General features: G+C 41.9%; 3 protein-coding genes across 3 annotated transcripts; 2 read left to right on the top strand and 1 right to left on the bottom strand.

Annotated features, from left to right (window-relative positions):
- The first annotated feature begins 944 nt into the window (after positions 1–944).
- Positions 945–3,096, top strand: LOC121770969 (LRR receptor-like serine/threonine-protein kinase FLS2). Its single transcript, XM_042167756.1, is given in 2 exon segments — positions 945–2,229; positions 2,232–3,096. Coding segments are annotated over 2 exon segments (1,929 nt in total). The 5' UTR covers positions 945–1,049; the 3' UTR covers positions 2,981–3,096.
- A 5,269-nt stretch (positions 3,097–8,365) lies between these two features.
- LOC121770855 (GATA transcription factor 5-like) lies at positions 8,366–9,492 on the top strand. The gene is made up of 3 exons (XM_042167634.1): positions 8,366–8,548; positions 8,633–8,854; positions 8,969–9,492. Exons 1-3 carry the CDS (start codon positions 8,477–8,479, stop codon positions 9,389–9,391), a joined length of 717 nt encoding a protein of 238 aa, XP_042023568.1. The 5' UTR covers positions 8,366–8,476; the 3' UTR covers positions 9,392–9,492.
- A 570-nt stretch (positions 9,493–10,062) lies between these two features.
- Positions 10,063–11,043, bottom strand: LOC121770321 (uncharacterized mitochondrial protein AtMg00810-like). Its single transcript, XM_042167070.1, has 2 exons — positions 10,297–11,043; positions 10,063–10,191 (listed from the first exon to the last, which is right to left on the bottom strand). The coding sequence occupies exons 1-2, from the start codon at positions 11,041–11,043 to the stop codon at positions 10,063–10,065; spliced, it is 876 nt and encodes a 291-aa protein (XP_042023004.1).
- Between the last annotated feature and the right edge of the window lie 8,252 nt (positions 11,044–19,295).

Below are 19,295 nucleotides of genomic sequence, written 5' to 3' on the forward strand. Positions count from 1 at the left end.
GATTTGTAGCAACATGCCATTATTATTAGCATATTTTTCATCATTTTAGTAACAAAAATTAATCCAAATTTCAAAGTATGGTGGGAATTTTCTATTTTTGAAACTTGTTTAAAGATTATATAGTTGTTAATTTAGTAGTAATGAATTTGGGATTATGATAGATTAGTAAACTTGGTTGAAGTTTACCGACATATGAGTGAGTCTCTTAAGTCTTAATTTCTTAATTTCATAAATTGCAATTATGGTAGATTTTGTAAACTTGGTTGAAGTATACCGACATATATGTGAATCTCACAATTAATTTATTAAATTGCAATTATGATAGATTTTGTAAATTTGGTCGAAGTTTACCGATCAAATTGCAATAATATAAGTGTCTTTAATTTAAATTCGTAGTCTATTTATTCCACTGAAAAGAGTTCTTTATTTATTATTTCTTGTTATTCTTTGTGGTATGGTAAAACCTTTTTATTTGTTGCACAATGTTAATTATAAATAAGGAGTAGTATTATGTTATCAGTTTGAATAATGCTTTTTACTACATTTATTATACAATATCTTTGGACTTTATTAAGTGATCATATAAATTCGGTAAAATCTCAAAATTGATTGGAACTGTGAAATCTAACTGAATTGGAATTTGTTATGAATATTAATTTTTTTGCATACAATACATAAATGTACAGTAGTTATTTATTATCAACTACCAACTTTTTAGACTGAAAGGTGGATTTTTCTAATAGTTGAATTGGTTACTTGTGATCGAAACTACATGCTTTGTTTGTTTACATCAAGAATCATGGTGTTTGCCCCCCCCCCCCCCCCCCCCACCCCCACTCATTAATAAAGAGAATAGTACATTTTTTTCAAGAAAAAGACAAATTACAAAATCAAAACTATCAATATATTTATGGTGGAAAAGTCCGGAAAATATTCCTCTCCTTAACATAGTCACGACAAGATGATAAATAGAAAACTGCATACCTAAAAGCCAAACTTATATTCATATATAGCTCTCCTCTATCAAATCACCACCTTTCAAATTCACAATGGCGAATCATCCAACCAAATACCCCATTATCCTTCTCATTTTCCACTTTAGTTCCTTCAGATTTGGGATTCGACAATCCCGAGCCTGCCACCCTACGGATAGTGAGGCGCTCCTCAATTTCAAGAGAAGAATCACTTCCGATCCCTTGAAATTGCTCCACTCTTGGATTCCTCACAAAGATTGTTGCACTACATGGGAGGGAATCGTGTGCGACCCTTCCTCGGGTCGAGTCCTCAATTTGACCCGTCCCGGGCTTTATTCCGACTCGGATTCACCCGTGGGCACCTCAATGTCTGGAACAGTGTCCCCGTTTCTTGGGAATCTCTCTTCCCTTCAAGTTCTCGAACTGGGCAATCTGAAGAACTTAAAGGGCCACATCCCATCTGAATTGGGCAAGCTTACTAACTTGCGCCACATGTTTCTCAACTCAAACGGTCTCGAAGGATCAATCCCGAGCTCCATAGAGGGCTTGAGTCGGTTACAAAGCCTCTTTCTTAGCAACAACCATCTCATGGGCCCGATCCCCCAAAATCTTTTCAAGAAAATGACATCTCTCTCCCAACTCTGGCTTGCGGAGAACATGTTGTCCGGATCGATACCACCCTCGATAGGCACAATGCTGGAGCTAAGATACCTCGATTTCCACGACAACAATTTCAGCGGAAGCGTACCTGCGTCCATAGGAATGCTTCAAAACCTCGTACGCCTTGACATGTCAAAAAACCAGCTATCGGGGCCCATACCAGCATCAATAGGAAACCTGTCCAATCTCATGGAATTGGATCTCAACAACAATTGCCTCAACGGAAGCATCCCACCATCCATAGGAAACATGAAATCCCTCGAATTCGTCGTCCTATCTGACAACGCTCTTTCCGGCCCAATCCCGGACTCCATCGGCAACCTACACAAGGTCCAAAGCCTGATCCTGGAAAACAACAATCTCAGCGGAAACATCCCCACCACCATCGGCCACATGGCCGACCTCAAGGCCATATACCTCTCCAACAACACCTTCACCGGAAAAATTCCACCAACCCTCTCCCGCCTCGAGAGTCTACTAACCCTAGACCTGTCAGAAAACCGGCTCTCTGGCCCGATCCCACCCGAACTCGCCACCAACCGCAACCTCCAAGACCTAGACCTTTCCTCCAACCCCCTCTTCCTCCACACCATCCCCCCTGGCTAAAAAAACTCTCCCTCTTCCGCCTCCACCTCCGCCACACGGGCCTCGTCGGCCACCTCCCCGAGTGGCTATCCTCCTCCTCCGTGTCCACCCTCGACCTCTCCAACAACTCCCTCACCGGAAAACTCCCCGGATGGATCGGAAACATGACAAACCTCTCCTTCCTCAACCTCTCCAACAACAAATTCCACTCCTCACTCCCTCACCAGTTCCAAAACCTCTCCCGCCTCTCCGATCTCGACCTCCACTCCAACATGCTCTCCGGGAGGCTGACTCGGGTGCTCTCGAAGGCCGCCGGCTTCGCTCTCGGCCACTTGAACTCCATCGATCTCTCGCACAACAACTTCTCCGGCCCCATAGACGCTGGAATCGGAGATTTGGGCGTGATGGGATCGCTAGGATCTCTCATTCTCTCCCACAATCCGCTGGGAGGGAAGATTCCGGAATCTTTAGGGAAATTGGGGTATCTTCAGGTGCTGAAACTCGAAGGAAACGCTCTTTCCGGGAAGATTCCGGAGGAGCTGGCGGAGGCGAAGCTTCTGGAAACTGTGTTACTGTCGGAAAACGGATTGAGCGGGAAGATTCCGGAGGGAATCTTGAATCTTGAGAATCTTAGTGAGCTTAATGTTTCGAGGAATCGGCTGAGCGGGGAGATTCCGCTGCATAAAAGCAAGATTCCGGCTTCGTGTTTTGCTGGGAATCATGGTTTGTGTGGGGCTCCACTTGCTCCATGTAAGGATTAATTGTGTGTTTGTTTTAGGTTGATTGGAAAAGGGAATATAATTAATTAATCTTATTGGTCTAATTAATCACATTCTTTTTTTAATTTCTTGTTAATCTGACATGTCTTGATCGGTTATAAAATTTTATAGTATTTGAATTTGAGTTTTAACATGACTGAAACATTCGTATATTTATCATTTATGCATAAATTGCAAATTATTCTTGAGCGTTATGTGATAATAAATTAATGCAATTGTATTTTTGAAAAAAAACAAATGGCTTGGGCTACGAGATAAGTATTCATATTTTAAGTTGCTAGTTAAAAGGCCCATATCCACAATTAAGTTTAGGTTAGTGTTTCCCGTACGCAGACATTTTATATCATTATTATGTGAATTAACTATTTTAAAAAAGAATATTTTTACTATACAAATGAAATTATTAATAAATGGTCATAAGTATAGAAAAATCAAGTTTGAGAAAAACAATAAAATATACTCCCCCAGCACCTAAACAACACTCTCATTTTGTTATTTTGGTTTGTCTCACAAAATTAGTCTATTTCTATTTTTGGTAGGTTCTTTTATTTTTGGTGAGTTAGGTCTTATTCTCCACTTACAATTTACCATTCATTTTTTTCTCTCTTACATATATTTTACTAATTTTGCATTAAAACTCGTGCACTCCTCAAATGGAATATTATATTTTTAAAATATATTCGACATTTTTAATAATAATATATTAATAGAATTTCTGGTTAAGGGAGAAAAATAGATGGATGACGTTTGCCGGAATGTAGGTATATTAATTGTAGGGAAATAAAAAGTACAAATCATAATTTAATTATTTTTGTAACTAATATGTTATCATTTTACGCACGAACAATTTAAGTACTACTCCTTCCGTCCTATTTTAGAAGTTCCATTTGAATTTGACACAAATGAAAGATGGAGAATAAATATAATGAAATGTGGATCCTACTTTTATATAGTACTCATATTAGTTTTATAATAAAATGTGATTGGAATAAAGTTACTGAAATATATAGCCTATTATCATTTATGGAATATTCCAACTCAGACTCCTAAAATGTGGCACCCAAAATTGATAAACCATGACTCCTAAAGTAAGACGGAAAGATTTTTATTATAACTGATACATACACATTATAACTATTTAAGTACAATATGGTAAATTTAAAATGGAGTGGTAAAAAATTTGTGCAATCCCGAAATCCAGGAGTAATCTGCAATGCATTTCCACTTCACAATTCTGTCATGTTACTGCTCCTAAGAGCATCCACAACCGTGCTCTTGCGAGCACGGTTGTGGGCCCGGCCCCACTTTTTCTGCCTGCTCTCTGGCAAGAGCACAACACCCACAGTTGTGCTCTTCCGCAAGGACAAGCACAATTATTTAAAATGCAATTAAACAAAAACATTTCCATAATATGAAAATTCATTAAAAACCGAAATAACATTACAAATTACAAATAAATTTAAAAAGACATAATTAAAATCCTAAAAATTAAAAATTACATAATTAAAATCCTAAAATTAAAAAAACCACTACTCGTTGCCGAATTTTGCCCACATGTGTTTGATTAGGTCTTCTTGTAGCTCAATGTGGGTTCGGGTATCGCGCATTGTGTGTCTTGTCTCGATCCTCTGGCCCACCGTCGTATGCACACCTCGGCGTGGGGAAGACCTCGCGGTTGAGCTTCCGGCTTCATCCTCGTCGTAGAAGCTAGCCGCCCTCGGTCCTTCGTCGGCTATAATCATGTTGTGTAAGATAATATACGTGAAAATGATGTCGGCGATATTATTCATGTACCACAGTCGAGCCGGGGCCTTCACAATGTTGAATCGGGCTTGAAGGACCCCGAAGGCTCTTTCGACGTCTTTCCGCGCGGGCTCTTGACGCTGCGCAAAAAGAACTCGTCTCAGGTCGTGCAGGTTGCTGAGCGTCTTCACAAAAGCCGACCACATTGGGTAGATACCATCGGAGAGATAGTAACCCATGTGATATGTATTTCCGTTGATGGTGAAGTCGATCGTCGGTGCTACACCATTCATGACATCATTGAAGAGTGGTGAAGAAGAGAGCACGTTCAAGTCGTTGTTGGATCCGACAACGCCAAAATATGCATGTCAAATCCACAGGCGGTAGTCGGCGACCGCCTCAAGGATAAGTGTTGGGCCGCCGCCTTTGTGACCGCTTAAGTGTTGCCCCCTCTAAGCAGTCGGGCAATTCTTCCACCTCCAATGCATGCAGTCAATGCTGCCAAGCATTCCGGGAAAGCCATGGACTGATTCGTGAAGACGAAGCAACCTTTGGCAATCATCGGTGGTGGGTACCCGAAGGAATTCATCACCGAAGGCTGAACGAACTCCATCGCAAAAAATGTTTAGACAAAGGATTCCAGTGGACTCACCGATATGCAAATACTCGTCGAAGAGGTCGGTCGTTTGCCCAGTAGCGAGTTGTCGGATGGCACACGTACACTTCTGCAACGGCGTGATACTTTGCCGGCCGGTTGCATCTGGACCTGTTTGGAAGAATTCAACACGTGCGGACAATGTGTTGACAATTCGCATAAACAAGCGCTTTGACATGCGAAAACGGCACCTGAAGTAATCTGCCGAAAACCGCGGCTGGTCGGTAAAATAGTCGGCAACGAGCCTTTCGTGGGCTCCCTCCCGGTCACGATGGATGTAGCGGCGAGTTGATCTAATTCGTTGAGGAGGAGGAGCGGGGGTATTCGCCGCGACATATGCTTCGCAAGCGGCACAATGTTGTTCATAGTATTCTTGTTCTTCGCGCTCCGCTTCCGCTATAAGATGGGTGAAATCCATTTGAGGTTTTGAGTGAGAGATGAAGGTGTAGATAGTTTGTATGAGAATTATGAATGAGAGATGATTTGAAGTGATAAATGGATGATGAATGTGTGTATTTATAGATGATTTTGAGGAAAAATAAAATAAAAAAAATTCAAAAAAACGGGCAAAAAAACGGCCATATTTTTTGGATTTGGGAAATATTTTTTTATCGATTTTTAAAATTAAATACCGAATTTTTAATAAAAAAATTCAAAGGCAACGGCTAAAAAATTCAAAGGCAACGGCTATGCCGTTGCCCAATCGCTGCTCGCTGGCACGGACGTGCTCGATGCAACGAGCAGCGCCGTGCCAGCGGCGACGGGTCTCGTTCTTGCCAGCGGCACGGACGGACGGACGTCGTCCGTCCACAGTTGTGCATGCTCTAAAGTGATCACTTAATTAGAGATAGATTTCACTAATGTGATGAGTTTGATCAGCACACAAAGTCCAAAACTGAAAAATTAAATTTGAACTATAAAAATTAGAGCGGGAAAAGGATCAATGCGAATGGCCCAGCCTTATTCACACTATTTATATTTTCATATGATAAAATATTCAAATACAATAATACATTTTCAATACTACATTCATCCTCCTTTTTTCTTTTTACCCAAAATTCAACTTTCCTTTGCAAATAACAATACTCCACTATGTTAAATCAATTTTAAAAAATCAAAATGTGGAAAGTTATGAAAACTCAAAACATAAAATTAAATTCATGTTATTTAAAAAAAAGGGAATCTATACATATATAAAAGGCGGGGTTTGACCTTAATATTGAATTATTTAGTAGTTTTAGGTATAAAATTCAATATTTAAAACTTTGGGGCAAATCTGGATATTTGTAGTAACTGGAATGAATATTTATGTGTAATAAATGTCATGAAAAAAATTTAGTCTATAAACAACATTTGCCTAATGAATTTAGATTATAAATAGTAATTATTAATATTTATGAGTTTTGAGTATTTGAAATGTGACGTTCAATCAATTAGCTAATATATATGTATTGCCTATATTCACAAATCATCAATTAGCCAATATATTTGTGTTCCCTATATTAACAAATATATATGTATTCCCTAGATGTATTCGGACACCACCTTTGCAACTCCAAATTATTAGTCTAATTAATCAAAATTATTAATTTACTCTATATCTATCAAGTATGCCTAAATCATGTAACGGATTCCAGGGCCACAATTGATGTAACCGCCAATGGTGTGGGAAAATAATTAAATGGCCTTAATTTATAGACAATTGTTAATGAACGTGTAACAAACATTAATATAAATCATCATTTATGCATAAATCGTGAATTTTAAACTTTCAGTTATAAATTGAATTAATCATTCCAATTAACTCATTCAGTTACAATGTCATTTAGTTTATTTTTATAACTAGACTAGATGTAATAATGATTAACTATTCTACAAAATTATTTGGTTTATTTTTATTGTAATCATGATTATTTTTATATAGAACGGTACTAATTTCATGATGTCAATTTTGTTTAATTACTAATATTTTTATTTTCCTAATAATTATTTTGTTTGCTGCACACATTTAATATTAGTGCTGTTACAAATTGAGAATTAATGAACACAATTCAAATCGATGGCTATAAATATATGTTATTTGCTAGCTTGTAACACATTCACTGATTTCTCCTATTGCATTACTGAATTACTATTACTTTAAGCACTTTTTTGTATGATTCTTATTATATTGTACTAATATTTATTGTTCGTGTTTTTCCTAAAGAAAGAAAATTCAAACCATGGAAATGGAATTCACCTTCCTCAATATACCGTAATATCATCCATCAGTTGAAATCATGGAAGCATCAATCAGTTGAAATCATGGAAGCATTTACCTAGCAGAATTTGGTTTTGAAATAGGTGGGTATTTTGTGAAATTTTATGGTCATGAACTCTTACGGATTGCGACTTTTAATAGTGCAAATGCAAAGTTATGTTTGCACTGTTAACAAAAGCAAATATTTTTCATAATTGCAAAAAAGGTCTATAGTTGATATTTGTTTGAAGTTCTTACTTACAGATGGGGACAAACTGTCCTGATGAAGGAAATGGTGTCGATGAGACGATGAGCGGAGAAGATGATGGAGGCCGGTGGTGGGGCAGAGCTTGAGCATAGCGAGTTTTGGTCTTATTTTGAAATTTTTATAAGCTATGAGATGAATTTAAATATTTATAAGATTATGTAGAAATGAGTGAAATTATAAAATGTAACGGTAGCCATTCATGTAATTGGATTCATTTTTTTTCTTCTTCTTAGAGCTTAATCAGATGATGTTTCAAATGTCCCTATTCATGTGCCCTGAATCAGAGCTCTCCAAATTTTTATAATTTGTTATTACTTATTTTAAATTTATGGTATGTTTTAGTTGTATAATTCATAGTTATTTTGTTTATAACTTTGATATAATGATATTGTTTCTAAATTTATTAATTAATTTACAATTTAAAATCAATATTTTAAAATATGTGTGATACTAGTATAGATAATAGTCATCATCTTATTTTTACTGTACATACGTATGGTAATTACACTAGTTAAATGTAACTGTGGAGTGCTGCTCTCACAGTATTTCTCCCTCTGAATACACACACATTCAATGTTTTACCCAACTCACCACCGCCATTTCCTCTTCAATTTCCCCCAATTTCATCACTTCTCTCATTTCCAGGTACCTCAATTCTCTCCAATTTCGCCTCTGTAACTCGTGTATGTACTGCATGATGATTTTTTGCATGTTGCTTTTGTTAATTAGGTTATGGAATCGGCAGGAGAGGATTCCACAAGTGCAATAGAGGCGGAGATTGGCGGCGCCGGCGATGATTTCAGCGTCGACGAGCTCCTCGATCTCTCCAACGGCTATTCCGAAACCGAAGAGCACCAATTCGAAGAAACGGAGCTGAAACCCGCGCCTCTTCTTCCGGAGAAAGACGAAGCGCCTTTTCCCCCAAACGACCTCGGCGAGCTCTGCTTTCAGGTGAAATTCATTTCAATTTCATTTCTGCATCGTCTGAAATCAACAATGTGAATCGCGGTTTCGAAATTGGGGGAAAATTGGTTAGAAACTGAAAAAATTAAGAAAAATTCGCAGGCGGAGGGTTTGGAGAGTTTAGAATGGGTATCGCATTTCATGGACGACTCATTTCCCGATTACGCGGAGGCGCAGCCGTGTGAAAGCTTCACGAATCCGGTTCAGACGAAGGCGCGAACGAAGCGCGTGTGGCACGTGTCCTCGACGACGTCGTTTGATTCGCAGAAGAGGGCGGCGCAGGGGAGGAGGTGCAGCCACTGCGCGGCGACGAAGACGCCGCAGTGGAGGGCGGGGCCGGAGGGGGCGAAGACGCTGTGCAACGCCTGCGGCGTGAGGTACAAGTCCGGGAGGCTGGTGCCGGAGTACCGGCCGGCGTGCAGCCCGTATTTCTCGACGGAGATGCATTCGAACAATCACCGGAAAGTGCTGGAGATGCGGCGGAAGAAGGAGATGGATATTTCTAATTCGGATGGAATTTTGTGACTCTACATTCTTTTAATGGACCTATGTTTATTGCTAGTTGAGATAGGAAAACACTTTCTTTATGTAATTTCAATTCTAATTTCTCTTTTTTAATCGTTTCATTCTATTTCTTTATTTTGAGATTCTTGCCTGAAAATTGACAAGTCAAGAGAACACCACACGGATGGGGATCCTCTGCTGTGCACAAGTGCACAGCAGCCCCTGCTGTTACATACAAACAAATAAAATAATCAAATTAATTAAATTAAATTAATTAAATAAATATATATTATTTTATTACCTTGTGAGGAACAGCATGGGCTGCTGTGCACTTGTGCACAGCAGAGGATCCCCATCCAACACCACACATGGTAGTTGGATTGTAGTTTAATTAAAGCTTGTTTCATTTTTACAATTTGTGGATTTACATAGTGATTTCAATTTGTTATCTTGAACATCTTCATCTTATCAAAGAGACAAAGGAATCGAGAATAGGAGATTAGGGAGAGAAGGTTTCATTGTATTTCTGTGTATAATATGTACAGAACTTTCATTCTCTTATAGGCAGAGGAATGATGTAAATATGGTAGAGAAGTAATATATTCCTAGTAGTATCAATTACATATCAATCACACGCTAATTGTGAAATTTTCCCGATTTAGATTATCTTCTGCAATCTTTCCTTCTTGACATTATCTTCTGCAATATTTTCCTTCTTGACACTCCCCCTCAAGTTGAGCAACGGCATCTCCGATATTCAACTTGCCTAGAACTTCCTTGAAGAATTTGATGTTGACTGCCTTGGTCAAGATGTCTGCTAGCTGATGTTCGGACTTGACGAATGGGAGCTCAATAACTCCCTCATCGAGCTTTTCCTTGATGAAGTGACGATCGACTTCCACATGTTTGGTTCGATCATGTTGAACTGGATTTTCAGAGATACTGATTGCCGCCTTGTTGTCGCAGTATAGTCGGCTGCCTTGTGTAGGTGGAAAGCCTATTTCTGATAGTAGTCTCCGCAGCCATAAGATTTCCGTTATGCCGCTTTTTACTCCACGAAATTCGGCTTCCGCACTTGACAAGGCTACCACCTTCTGCTTCTTACTTCTCCATGTCACCAAATTTCCTCCAAGAAAGGTGAAGTACCCTGCTGTGGACCTTCTATCATTTGGATTGCTAGCCCAATCGGCATCTGTGTATCCATCGATCTCTAAATGTTCCTTTTTTTCAAGCAGGACCCCATATCCCGCCGTGCCTTTCAAGTAGCGCACAATCCTCAGTGCTGCTTCCATGTGATTTTCTTGGGGTTGGTGCATAAACTGGCTCACCACCCCAACGGCATAGGCTATGTCTGGCCTAGTATGCGCAAGATAGATCAATTTCCCGACCAGGCGTTGGTATCTCCCCCTGTCAGCCAACTTACCCCCTTCTTCAATCTTCAATCCATGATTTAGTATGATTGGAGTTTCTGCCGGTTTACACTCAAGTAGGCCAGTCTCTGCCAATAGGTCTAGAACGTATTTTTTCTGACGAAGGAATATGCCATTCTTTGATCTCAAAATCTCGATCCCTAGGAAGTATTTCATCGCTCCTAGATCCTTCATCTCAAATTCTTGAAACAAGCTTTTCTTCAGGTTCTCGATTTCTTCCTCATCGTCTCCAGTGATAATCATATCATCAACATAGATGATTAAGCACGTGATCTTGTCGCCCCTTTTCTTTAAGAACAATGTGTGGTCAGAGTTGCTTTGTTTGAATCCAGCGGAAGTCATTGCTTGACAGAACCTCCCAAACCATACTCTAGGGGATTGCTTGAGACCATAGAGAGTTTTCTTCAATTTGCAGACTTCTCCATTCTTGAATTCTCCGGAGTAGCCCGGAGGGGCTTCCATGTATACTTCTTCATTCTTTTTCAGTTCTCCATGTAGGAAGGCGTTGGTCACATCAAATTGGTGTAACGGCCAGTTTTTACACGCGGCTACGGAAAGCAACACCCTTACTGTACTCATCTTGGCGACCGGTGAGAAGGTCTCGTCATAGTCTATCCCATATGTCTGAGTGTATCCCTTGGCCACCAATCTGGCTTTGTATCTTTCGATTGATCCATCTGCCCTGCGCTTTATTGTGAATACCCATCGACATCCTACCGGCTACTTCCCTACAGGCAACACGTGTTTCTCCCATGTGTGATTTTTAATCAGGGCTTCGATTTCCTTCTCCATCGCTGCTCTCCAGTGCTTGTGTCTCATAGCCTCTTCAACAGAACGTGGTATGTCCTCATCTTCATATAGAGCCGCCTCAAAGGCCCTGGCCATCTCAGTCAGCTGTCCAACCACAGTATAGGCTGCAGGATATCTGGACTTTCGACCCTGCCAGTCTGGAGAGTACCGTTTGGGTGGGACTCCTCTTGTATGTCTGTAGGGCAGCTTGTACAGTCCTGTGTCTGCATCCACCCCTTGATCCTCATCTGTATGTCTTTCACTTGTCTCCCCCTCACTTATACTTCCATCATCCTCCTGTCTCACATTGTTAGTGTCGTTAACTTGAGAAATATTACTGGGACTTACCTCAGGAGTGGAAGACGGTGAAGATAAATCGGGGTGCTGACTTTGAGACCTCGTGGATGGCTCGGTAGTGTCATCAACTTCCTCTGTGGGGCCGCCATCAGGTTCCTGGTTTGGCGTTGGATTGATAGGGGAAAAAAGTGAGGACGACTTTTGGGTTATAGTCGGATAAGGGCAACTTGGAGAGTCGCTAATGTCTGTCTCCCCCTGACTCCCAAGTTGGTGATAAAAGTATTCTGATTCAACGAAGTCACAGTTCATGGTGGTATAGAGGTGGCGGTTCTTTGGGTCATAACACTTGTAGCCCTTTTGGTTAACTCCATATCCGACGAACACACATTTGACTGCACATGGTGAAAATTTCGATCGGTCGTGTTTTGGGACGTGGACGAAGACTGTGCATCCAAAGATTTTGGGTTCGAGGGACAAGGAAGATGGTATTTCGGCGAAGCTGGATAGAGTGTCGAGGGGAGTCTTGAGGTTTAGTATATATGTAGGGAGTCGGTTTTGGAGGTAGACTGCGGTTGCTATGGCTTCTAGCCAAAAGGATTTTGGTGTGCGTGACTCAATAAGGAGGGCCCTAGTCATTTCAAGGAGGGTCCTATTTTTCTGTTCTGCTACCCCATTTTGCTCGGGAGTATAGGCACAAGTGGTTTGGTGAACAAGACCATTATCAGAAAAAAAGGTTTGCATTTTTGTGTTAATGTACTCGCCCCCATTGTCGGACCTAAGGATTTGATACGTTGCTTATATTATGTTTGGGCAAGGTTGTAGAAAACCACAAATTTCTCAAAGACTTCGGACTTGTTTCTTAAGAAATAAACCCCAGACATTCTAGTGCAGTCATCCACAAATAATAAGAAGTATCTAAATCCATTCCCACCAGTAACGGGTGCGGGCCCCCAAATATCAGAGTGTATCAAAGAAAAAAGGTTGTTCACACGAGTATTGTTTAATTTAAATGAGTGTCTATGGCTTTTGGCCAAAAAACAAGTTTCACAATTTAAATTATCTGAAGCAGAAATGTTTGGAAAAAGTAGGCGCAAATATCCTAGAGATGGGTGCCCTAACCGACGATGCCACAGCCAGGTTTGCTTGTCTGTCAGTCTGTGAGCCAGCATTGCGACCCCGGGTTGAGCCATCCGGTCTACATAGTATAGTCCTCTGTGTTCAGTGCCACGCCCAATTATCCCCCCCGTCTTCGTATCCTGTAAAATGCAAAATTGAGGTTGCATTAGTAAGTTGCAGTTAAGTTCTCTCGTCACTTGACTAACAGATATCAGTTTGTGAGACAACGACGGAACATATAGACAACTAGACAACTTTAAATCCGATAAAATAGTAATCGGGCCAGCCCCTTGAACGTGTGCTAAATCTCCACTTGCAGTTTGTATATAGGATTTTTGTGTGGTGGAGATATTGGCAAAATCCGAAGCATCATAGGACATGGTATTAGTGGCTCCACAATCAAATATCCAATGATCAATTTTCCCTTGGTTTTCGGGAATAGTTGGGATAGTTGGTAGGTCGGCTAATGCTTGGAAGGCATTTCTACACTCAATATTGGGCTCAAAACTAGGTTCTAATTTTACTGAGGGTTCCTTGTGCAAATTCTCAAACATTTGGGGGGCAGATTTGCATATAAAGGACATAGGGGGTTGGGGTTTTAATTTTTCACAAGATTTGGGGTCTTTTTCGCATAAAGGGAAGAAATGGGGTAAAATATAGGATTTTAGAGAATATGAGGGGTTTGAGTAACAAATCCCCTCTTTACCTCCTGGAAACCTAGCCGCCATTAACCCCTTCCCGATTTCCGCTTGATGCACCGCGTTCCCGATCGTTGTTCCCGACGGAGGTGGCGTCGGCGTAAGGTTGCTGCCCGCCGGTAATCCGCCGCTATCTGGGTGTGATCCGGCGTGGGTAGTATCGGACCAGCCTCCTCCTGCCACTGCCACCGCTGCTCTTCCGCCACCGCCTCGCCCCTGATTTCGGTTGGCCGCCTTCGCTGCTCTAGCTTTCTTCATCTCATCCCACCATTCGGGGTATCCGATTAGAAGGAAACACCCCTCTTTGGTGTGTTTCTTTCCTCCGCAGTGGGAGCAAATCAGTCGGCTCTTGTCTTCTTCCCCGGGTCGGTTGCGACTTGCAGTGTTCGAAGAGTAGCCGGGTGGCGGTGGCCGGTTTATGACGGCTAATCCAGCGCCGATGCCTCCCGTTGGTGGTTCCTTCGGTTCAGGTTTGAGGACTCCTGAATTTATCGCCTCTCGTCGTATTATCCCATACGCTTGCTTTACTGTTGGGAGAGGGTCTTTGTTGATGATTTCCTTTTTGACTGCATCGTATTTGTGATCTAGGGCTCGTAGGAACTGGTATAACCGGAATCTTTGTTCTCTCTGGTTGTATTTTTCAATTTCCGTCGGGTAACTCATTGGGTTTGGATCTTGGGTATCAATCATGATCAACAAGTCTTGGAACTTGTTCCATGGTTCCTCCAGTGTCATCGTCCCTTGTCTCATGTCATACGCTTGGTGATGCAGATTCCATACTTGGACAGGGTCAGAACCGCTTCCGTATGTGACGGCGAGCCCATCCCATAGGTCCCTCGCCGTCTCATACCGAGACACCTCATTCACCAGGCTTGTGTCGAGGTTGTTGATGATCCAATTGAATACTGTATCGTCCCGTTGTTGCCACTTTGCGTAGCCGGGGTCTTCGATCGAGGGGGGTTTTAAAACTCCTATTATGTGAGTTGACAATCCTTTCCCCCCGATTGCTCGCTTCATGAGGGTTATCCACAGAGGATAATTATCTCCGTTCAGTTTGGTTTGCACAGAGATTTCCCCGAAATTCTCGGGGTGGTCGGGTTGGGTTATTTTTGGTGGTGTTGGCTTTATTTCTGGTTGCATGTTGAAGTTTTGCTTCATGAATGCTGCGAGTTGTGCAGCAAATTCGGGTGGGAAGCCAGTTTGGCTACCCTCGGATATGTCTTTTTTCGGAGTTTCTGGTTGGGAATCTGACATGGTTTGCTGATTTTTTCAGGCTTCTGGTTGGTTAGGCTAAGGGCCGAGAGGGGTTATGGACGATGATGACTCTGTTTCTGAGTCCCATGGAGCATTTGGCTGCTCTGATGCCATATCAAAGAGACAAAGGAATCGAGAATAGGAGATTAGGGAGAGAAGGTTTCATTGTATTTCTGTGTATAATATGTACACAACTTTCATTCTCTTATAGGCAGAGGAATGATGTAAATATGGTAGAGAAGTAATCTATTCCTAGTAGTATCAATTACATATCAATCACACGCTAATTGTGAAATTTTCCCGGTTCAGATTATCTTCTGCAATCTTTCCTTATTGACATTATCTTCTGCAATATTTTCCTCTTGACACATCTTCCCGTGAGTAACTTTATCCTAGTTATTAGCTTTTACATCTATATTAGTTGACAAGTGTGTATAAATCATGCTAGACGTGGAATATTATTGGAGTAGCGCAATCAAAATCTGGGGCAAAAAATCAACTATATTTGACAAAACAACCTACTTGAAGATAAAAAAAATTCAATGTTAAATTAAATGGGGGATAATGCATGTTATCACATGGAAAATGGAGCCTACTTCTAGTTGTGAAAGATAAGCCACGTCACGTTTTGAGTAATAAATTTTTATTACATTATGTGAATTTTGTTGAAATCGTGATTATATTATTTATGTCATGGTTTCATGTTCTATTCGGCGAGTATTATATAGATCTATGTAATTTACAGCCCAGTCCCTTATTTTAAATAATGGGGGGAGTTTCCTATCAATTTTTACAGCTCAAGCCCAATTTCAGTTGGGCAGGGCTGCAACTTACTGCATTAAAGCCCACAGAAAAACAACCAAAGTTATAAGTAGGGCTGGGAATTCGGTCATCGGTTAGTCGGTTAACCGAGAACCAAACCCAAAAAATCGGTTCTCGGTTAACCGATAACCGAATTTTTCGGTTATCGGTTCGGTGTCGGTTCCCTTGTGAAGGTCACGATCGGTTCTCGGTTATAACCGAGAACCGATCGGTTATAACCGTAAAGAACCGATTGGGCTTAGCTGATGTAATTTAATTATTTAAAACTGGCCCAAAGACTTATTTTGATTTTGAGCCCAAGTTACATGAAGCCCAATATCCCCAAACAATTACAAACCCTTCTCCCACATACCACAGTCCCACTCCCAGAGCTCCCTCCCACACGCCACACCGCTCCTCCCACACGCCACACCCGCCGGCGACTCCTTCCGCAGCGACTCCTTCCGCCGGTGGAGAGCTCAATTTCGCTCTTTTAATCCTGTTGCAGAATTCGAAAGGGGTAAATTTAGTTTTCCATTGCAGAATTTTGCTCTTTCAATTTTGGAAACTTTGAACTTGGAGGTGTTAACTTTTTTGGAATATTTGAACTTTTAGTACTATAATACTATTAGGTTGGCTGGCCATGTTTACTTTTGGATTGAGCAGGTCATAAACTTTTTTAATTGTTAGATTAAGCATAGGTTGTTTTTATTTTTTTTAATTTATAATCCGAAATATAAAGATAATTATTTCTACAAACATAAGAAAAACAAAGAGCGTTGTAGCGCAGGTGGTAGGTTGGCCATTTTTCTCACGCATTGACCAGGGATCGAATCCCAGCAACAACCTTTTTATTTTTTTTTCCAATTCGGTTCCTACCGGTTAGAACCGAACCGAACCAATTTCCTCTCGGTTCCGGTTCCGGTTCTTTGTTTTCGGATATTTTTGGAGTCGGTTAACCGACTTTTCGGTTCGGTTAGAACCGAACCGAACCGATTCCCAGCCCTAGTTATAAGAGAAGTGAGGCCTTAGTTGGAAAGTGGCTTAATTGACTTTAAGTAAGAATGAATTATGTAAATAGTGTCGGATTTTTTTGAGACTTTCAATCATGAATATGGAAAGTCATTAGAGCATCCACAATAGCGCCTAGCGCACCGCTTAGCCGAGCGCCGGCGCTAGGCGGTGCGCTAGGCGATCTATTGCAACCGCCTAGCGGTTTACGGATTTAAAAACCGCCTAGCGCTCGGTGGTTCCGTGGCACTAGGCGGTGCGCTGGGCGATCAGCTTGGCGCTATTGCAGCGTCCGGATCGCCTAGCGCGAATTTTTTTTTTTCGAAACACTATTTATACGCGCCTTGCACGTCATTTTCATTCGCACCACTTGTTTTAACGAGTACTCTCTCTATCTAAATTTCTGTACAAGATCAACAACGGTAAATGGATCTCAACAACGAGCCTACTTCAGGGAGTAGCGGGTCTCGAGGTCAAACTCCCCCGGTCCCCGTGGGAAGTGGATGGAGTCAGATGCCACCATACTACAACATGTACCCGTGGCAGCAGATGATGCCCGGGATGCCAGCCGGGGGGAGTCCGCCGGAGGGGTTTCCGGCGATGCCGGGGTGGGCACCCGGGATGCAGATGATGCCCGGGGGGGTACAGGTGACTCAAGGGACGCCGGGGGACTTCTATCGCTCCAGTTTTGATTTTTCGACTGGTTCGTCGCACACATCGACCCCAACGGAGGCGCAGCCGTTGCCCCAATTTAACACTTTCTCCTTCGATGAATTGGGGTTAGATCTTCTCGGTGTTCCGGATGCTCCCGTTAAAACGGGGGACGCAGGGCAGGGTCGTGGCGCCCCAAAGAAGAAAAACAAGGGGAAGAGGGTCGGCGAGTCCTCGCAGCCGGGTGAGGACGACAGCTCGGTACGGAGGAGGTGGACGGACGCGGAGAACGTCGCGCTGGCCAAGGCTTGGGTGAGTGTTTGCGACGATCTTCTCGTTTCGAACAACCAGAGGATCGTCAACTTGTGGGGCAAGATAGCAGCAGCCTACCAGAGGTTTTGCCCGGAGGGGAGGCGATGCACCGGGGAGGATTGCCGGAAGGGGTGGGACCGAATCAGGGCTACGGTCTCCCGATTTTTGGGCTTGTACACCAACGCCCTCCGCATGATGAGTAGTGGCCAAACGAAGGAAGACTGCAGGAGGATAGCGGAGAAAGCCTTCCCCCTAAAGGGGGTGTATAAGGACTTCACCTACTGGAACTGCTATCTTGTGCTGAACGACTCCGAGAAGTTCCGAGTAGGTGTCGACGCTGGCTGGCCGAAGAAGCAACGACTGAACTATACCGGTGAATTCAGCGGCAGCAGCGGTGGTTCCCACGACCTCCCCGAGACGGCCCAGGAGGTCCCGACCCCTTGTTCGTTCGCTCGCCGAACTCGCCCGGTTGGGCACAGGCGGGCTCAAATGGATGCGAGGGGGGTCGCCAGGGGTTCCCAGGAGGTCCATTCGGCATCCCCCCCTTTGCCAATCCACAGCGGATCTCAAATTCTTCGCGCGTCAACAAACGCGCGCTCAGATGGTCAAGACGATGGCCGAATGGCGGGCGGCGGTGGACCCCGTGGAGAAGAGTTTGCTTCAAACATTGCTCCTGAGCATGCAGGAGGATTTGGAGGCGGCACGGAGGGAAGCCGCCGGGAGTAGAGGCGGTGGCGGCGACGGAGGCAGAGGCGATGGTGCCGACAACGACGGAGGAGACGACGACGGAGCAGAGGAGTGAATTATTGTACTTTTTTGTTAATTATTGTAATTTTTTTAAATTATTGTACTTTTTTTAAATTATTGTACTTTTTAAAATTTTAATAGTATTATTAATGTTTCCCGTATATGTCTCGTAAATTAAATTCCGTATATTGTGTGATTGTTAATTATTTCATTTTTATATAATTGTTATTAGTGATGTGGCTATTGATGTGGCTGGGCTATTTATGATGTGACTAGGCTATTGCTGGGCTATTTATGATGATTTTTAGTGTTGATGATGGGGTAGGAGGAGTTTGTGGCTAGGCTATGGCTAGGCTATTGCTGGGCTATTCCTATCGTGGATGCTCTTAAAGAATTTTTATAGTCTTTCTGATAAAAGAAAACAGTTAATAGTAATGTCTAAGATAATTAACTTTATTAATTAAAATTGACTAAGTGTGAATTTTCATCAAAACGATACTTTATCTCTTGCTTATTTATGCACAAGGAGTCAAAATCATTTTTAATTATTTTCTCATAAAAACGATGAAAGTTATTTTATTTATATATTTTAGATAAACTTATAATATAAATTGGAGATATCATTTCAAGTATCTAAACATGAGAAAAATATCATCTTTAATACTTGGATGGAAAGTCCAAAAAATATATCATGCTGAATGGAAAGTCTTAAAATGGCCTCTATGCATTGGAGGGTATTTTTGGCCGAAAAATATCAAGAAGTACCAAAAATACATGTTCATGACCGAAACATCAGAAACTATTTATGCAGATCACTCT

The sequence above is a fragment of the Salvia splendens genome, chromosome 16 (assembly GCF_004379255.2).
Source record: "Salvia splendens isolate huo1 chromosome 16, SspV2, whole genome shotgun sequence".
Lineage (NCBI taxonomy): Eukaryota > Viridiplantae > Streptophyta > Magnoliopsida > Lamiales > Lamiaceae > Salvia > Salvia splendens.

What these genes read in the sequence shown, in the direction of transcription:
- LOC121770855 (XM_042167634.1), top strand. Translation starts at nt 8,477, where the DNA reads ATGTTTTACCCAACTCACCACCGCCATTTCCTCTTCAATTTCCCCCAA. An exon ending in ATCACTTCTCTCATTTCCAG is followed by an intron (nt 8,549 to 8,632) that starts GTACCTCAATTC and finishes TTTGTTAATTAG; the next exon opens with GTTATGGAATCGGCAGGAGA. An exon ending in TCGGCGAGCTCTGCTTTCAG is followed by an intron (nt 8,855 to 8,968) that starts GTGAAATTCATT and finishes AAAAATTCGCAG; the next exon opens with GCGGAGGGTTTGGAGAGTTT.
- LOC121770321 (XM_042167070.1), bottom strand. Translation starts at nt 11,043, where the DNA reads ATGATTATCACTGGAGACGATGAGGAAGAAATCGAGAACCTGAAGAAA. An exon ending in TCAGTATCTCTGAAAATCCA is followed by an intron (nt 10,192 to 10,296) that starts GTTCAACATGAT and finishes TCCGAACATCAG; the next exon opens with CTAGCAGACATCTTGACCAA.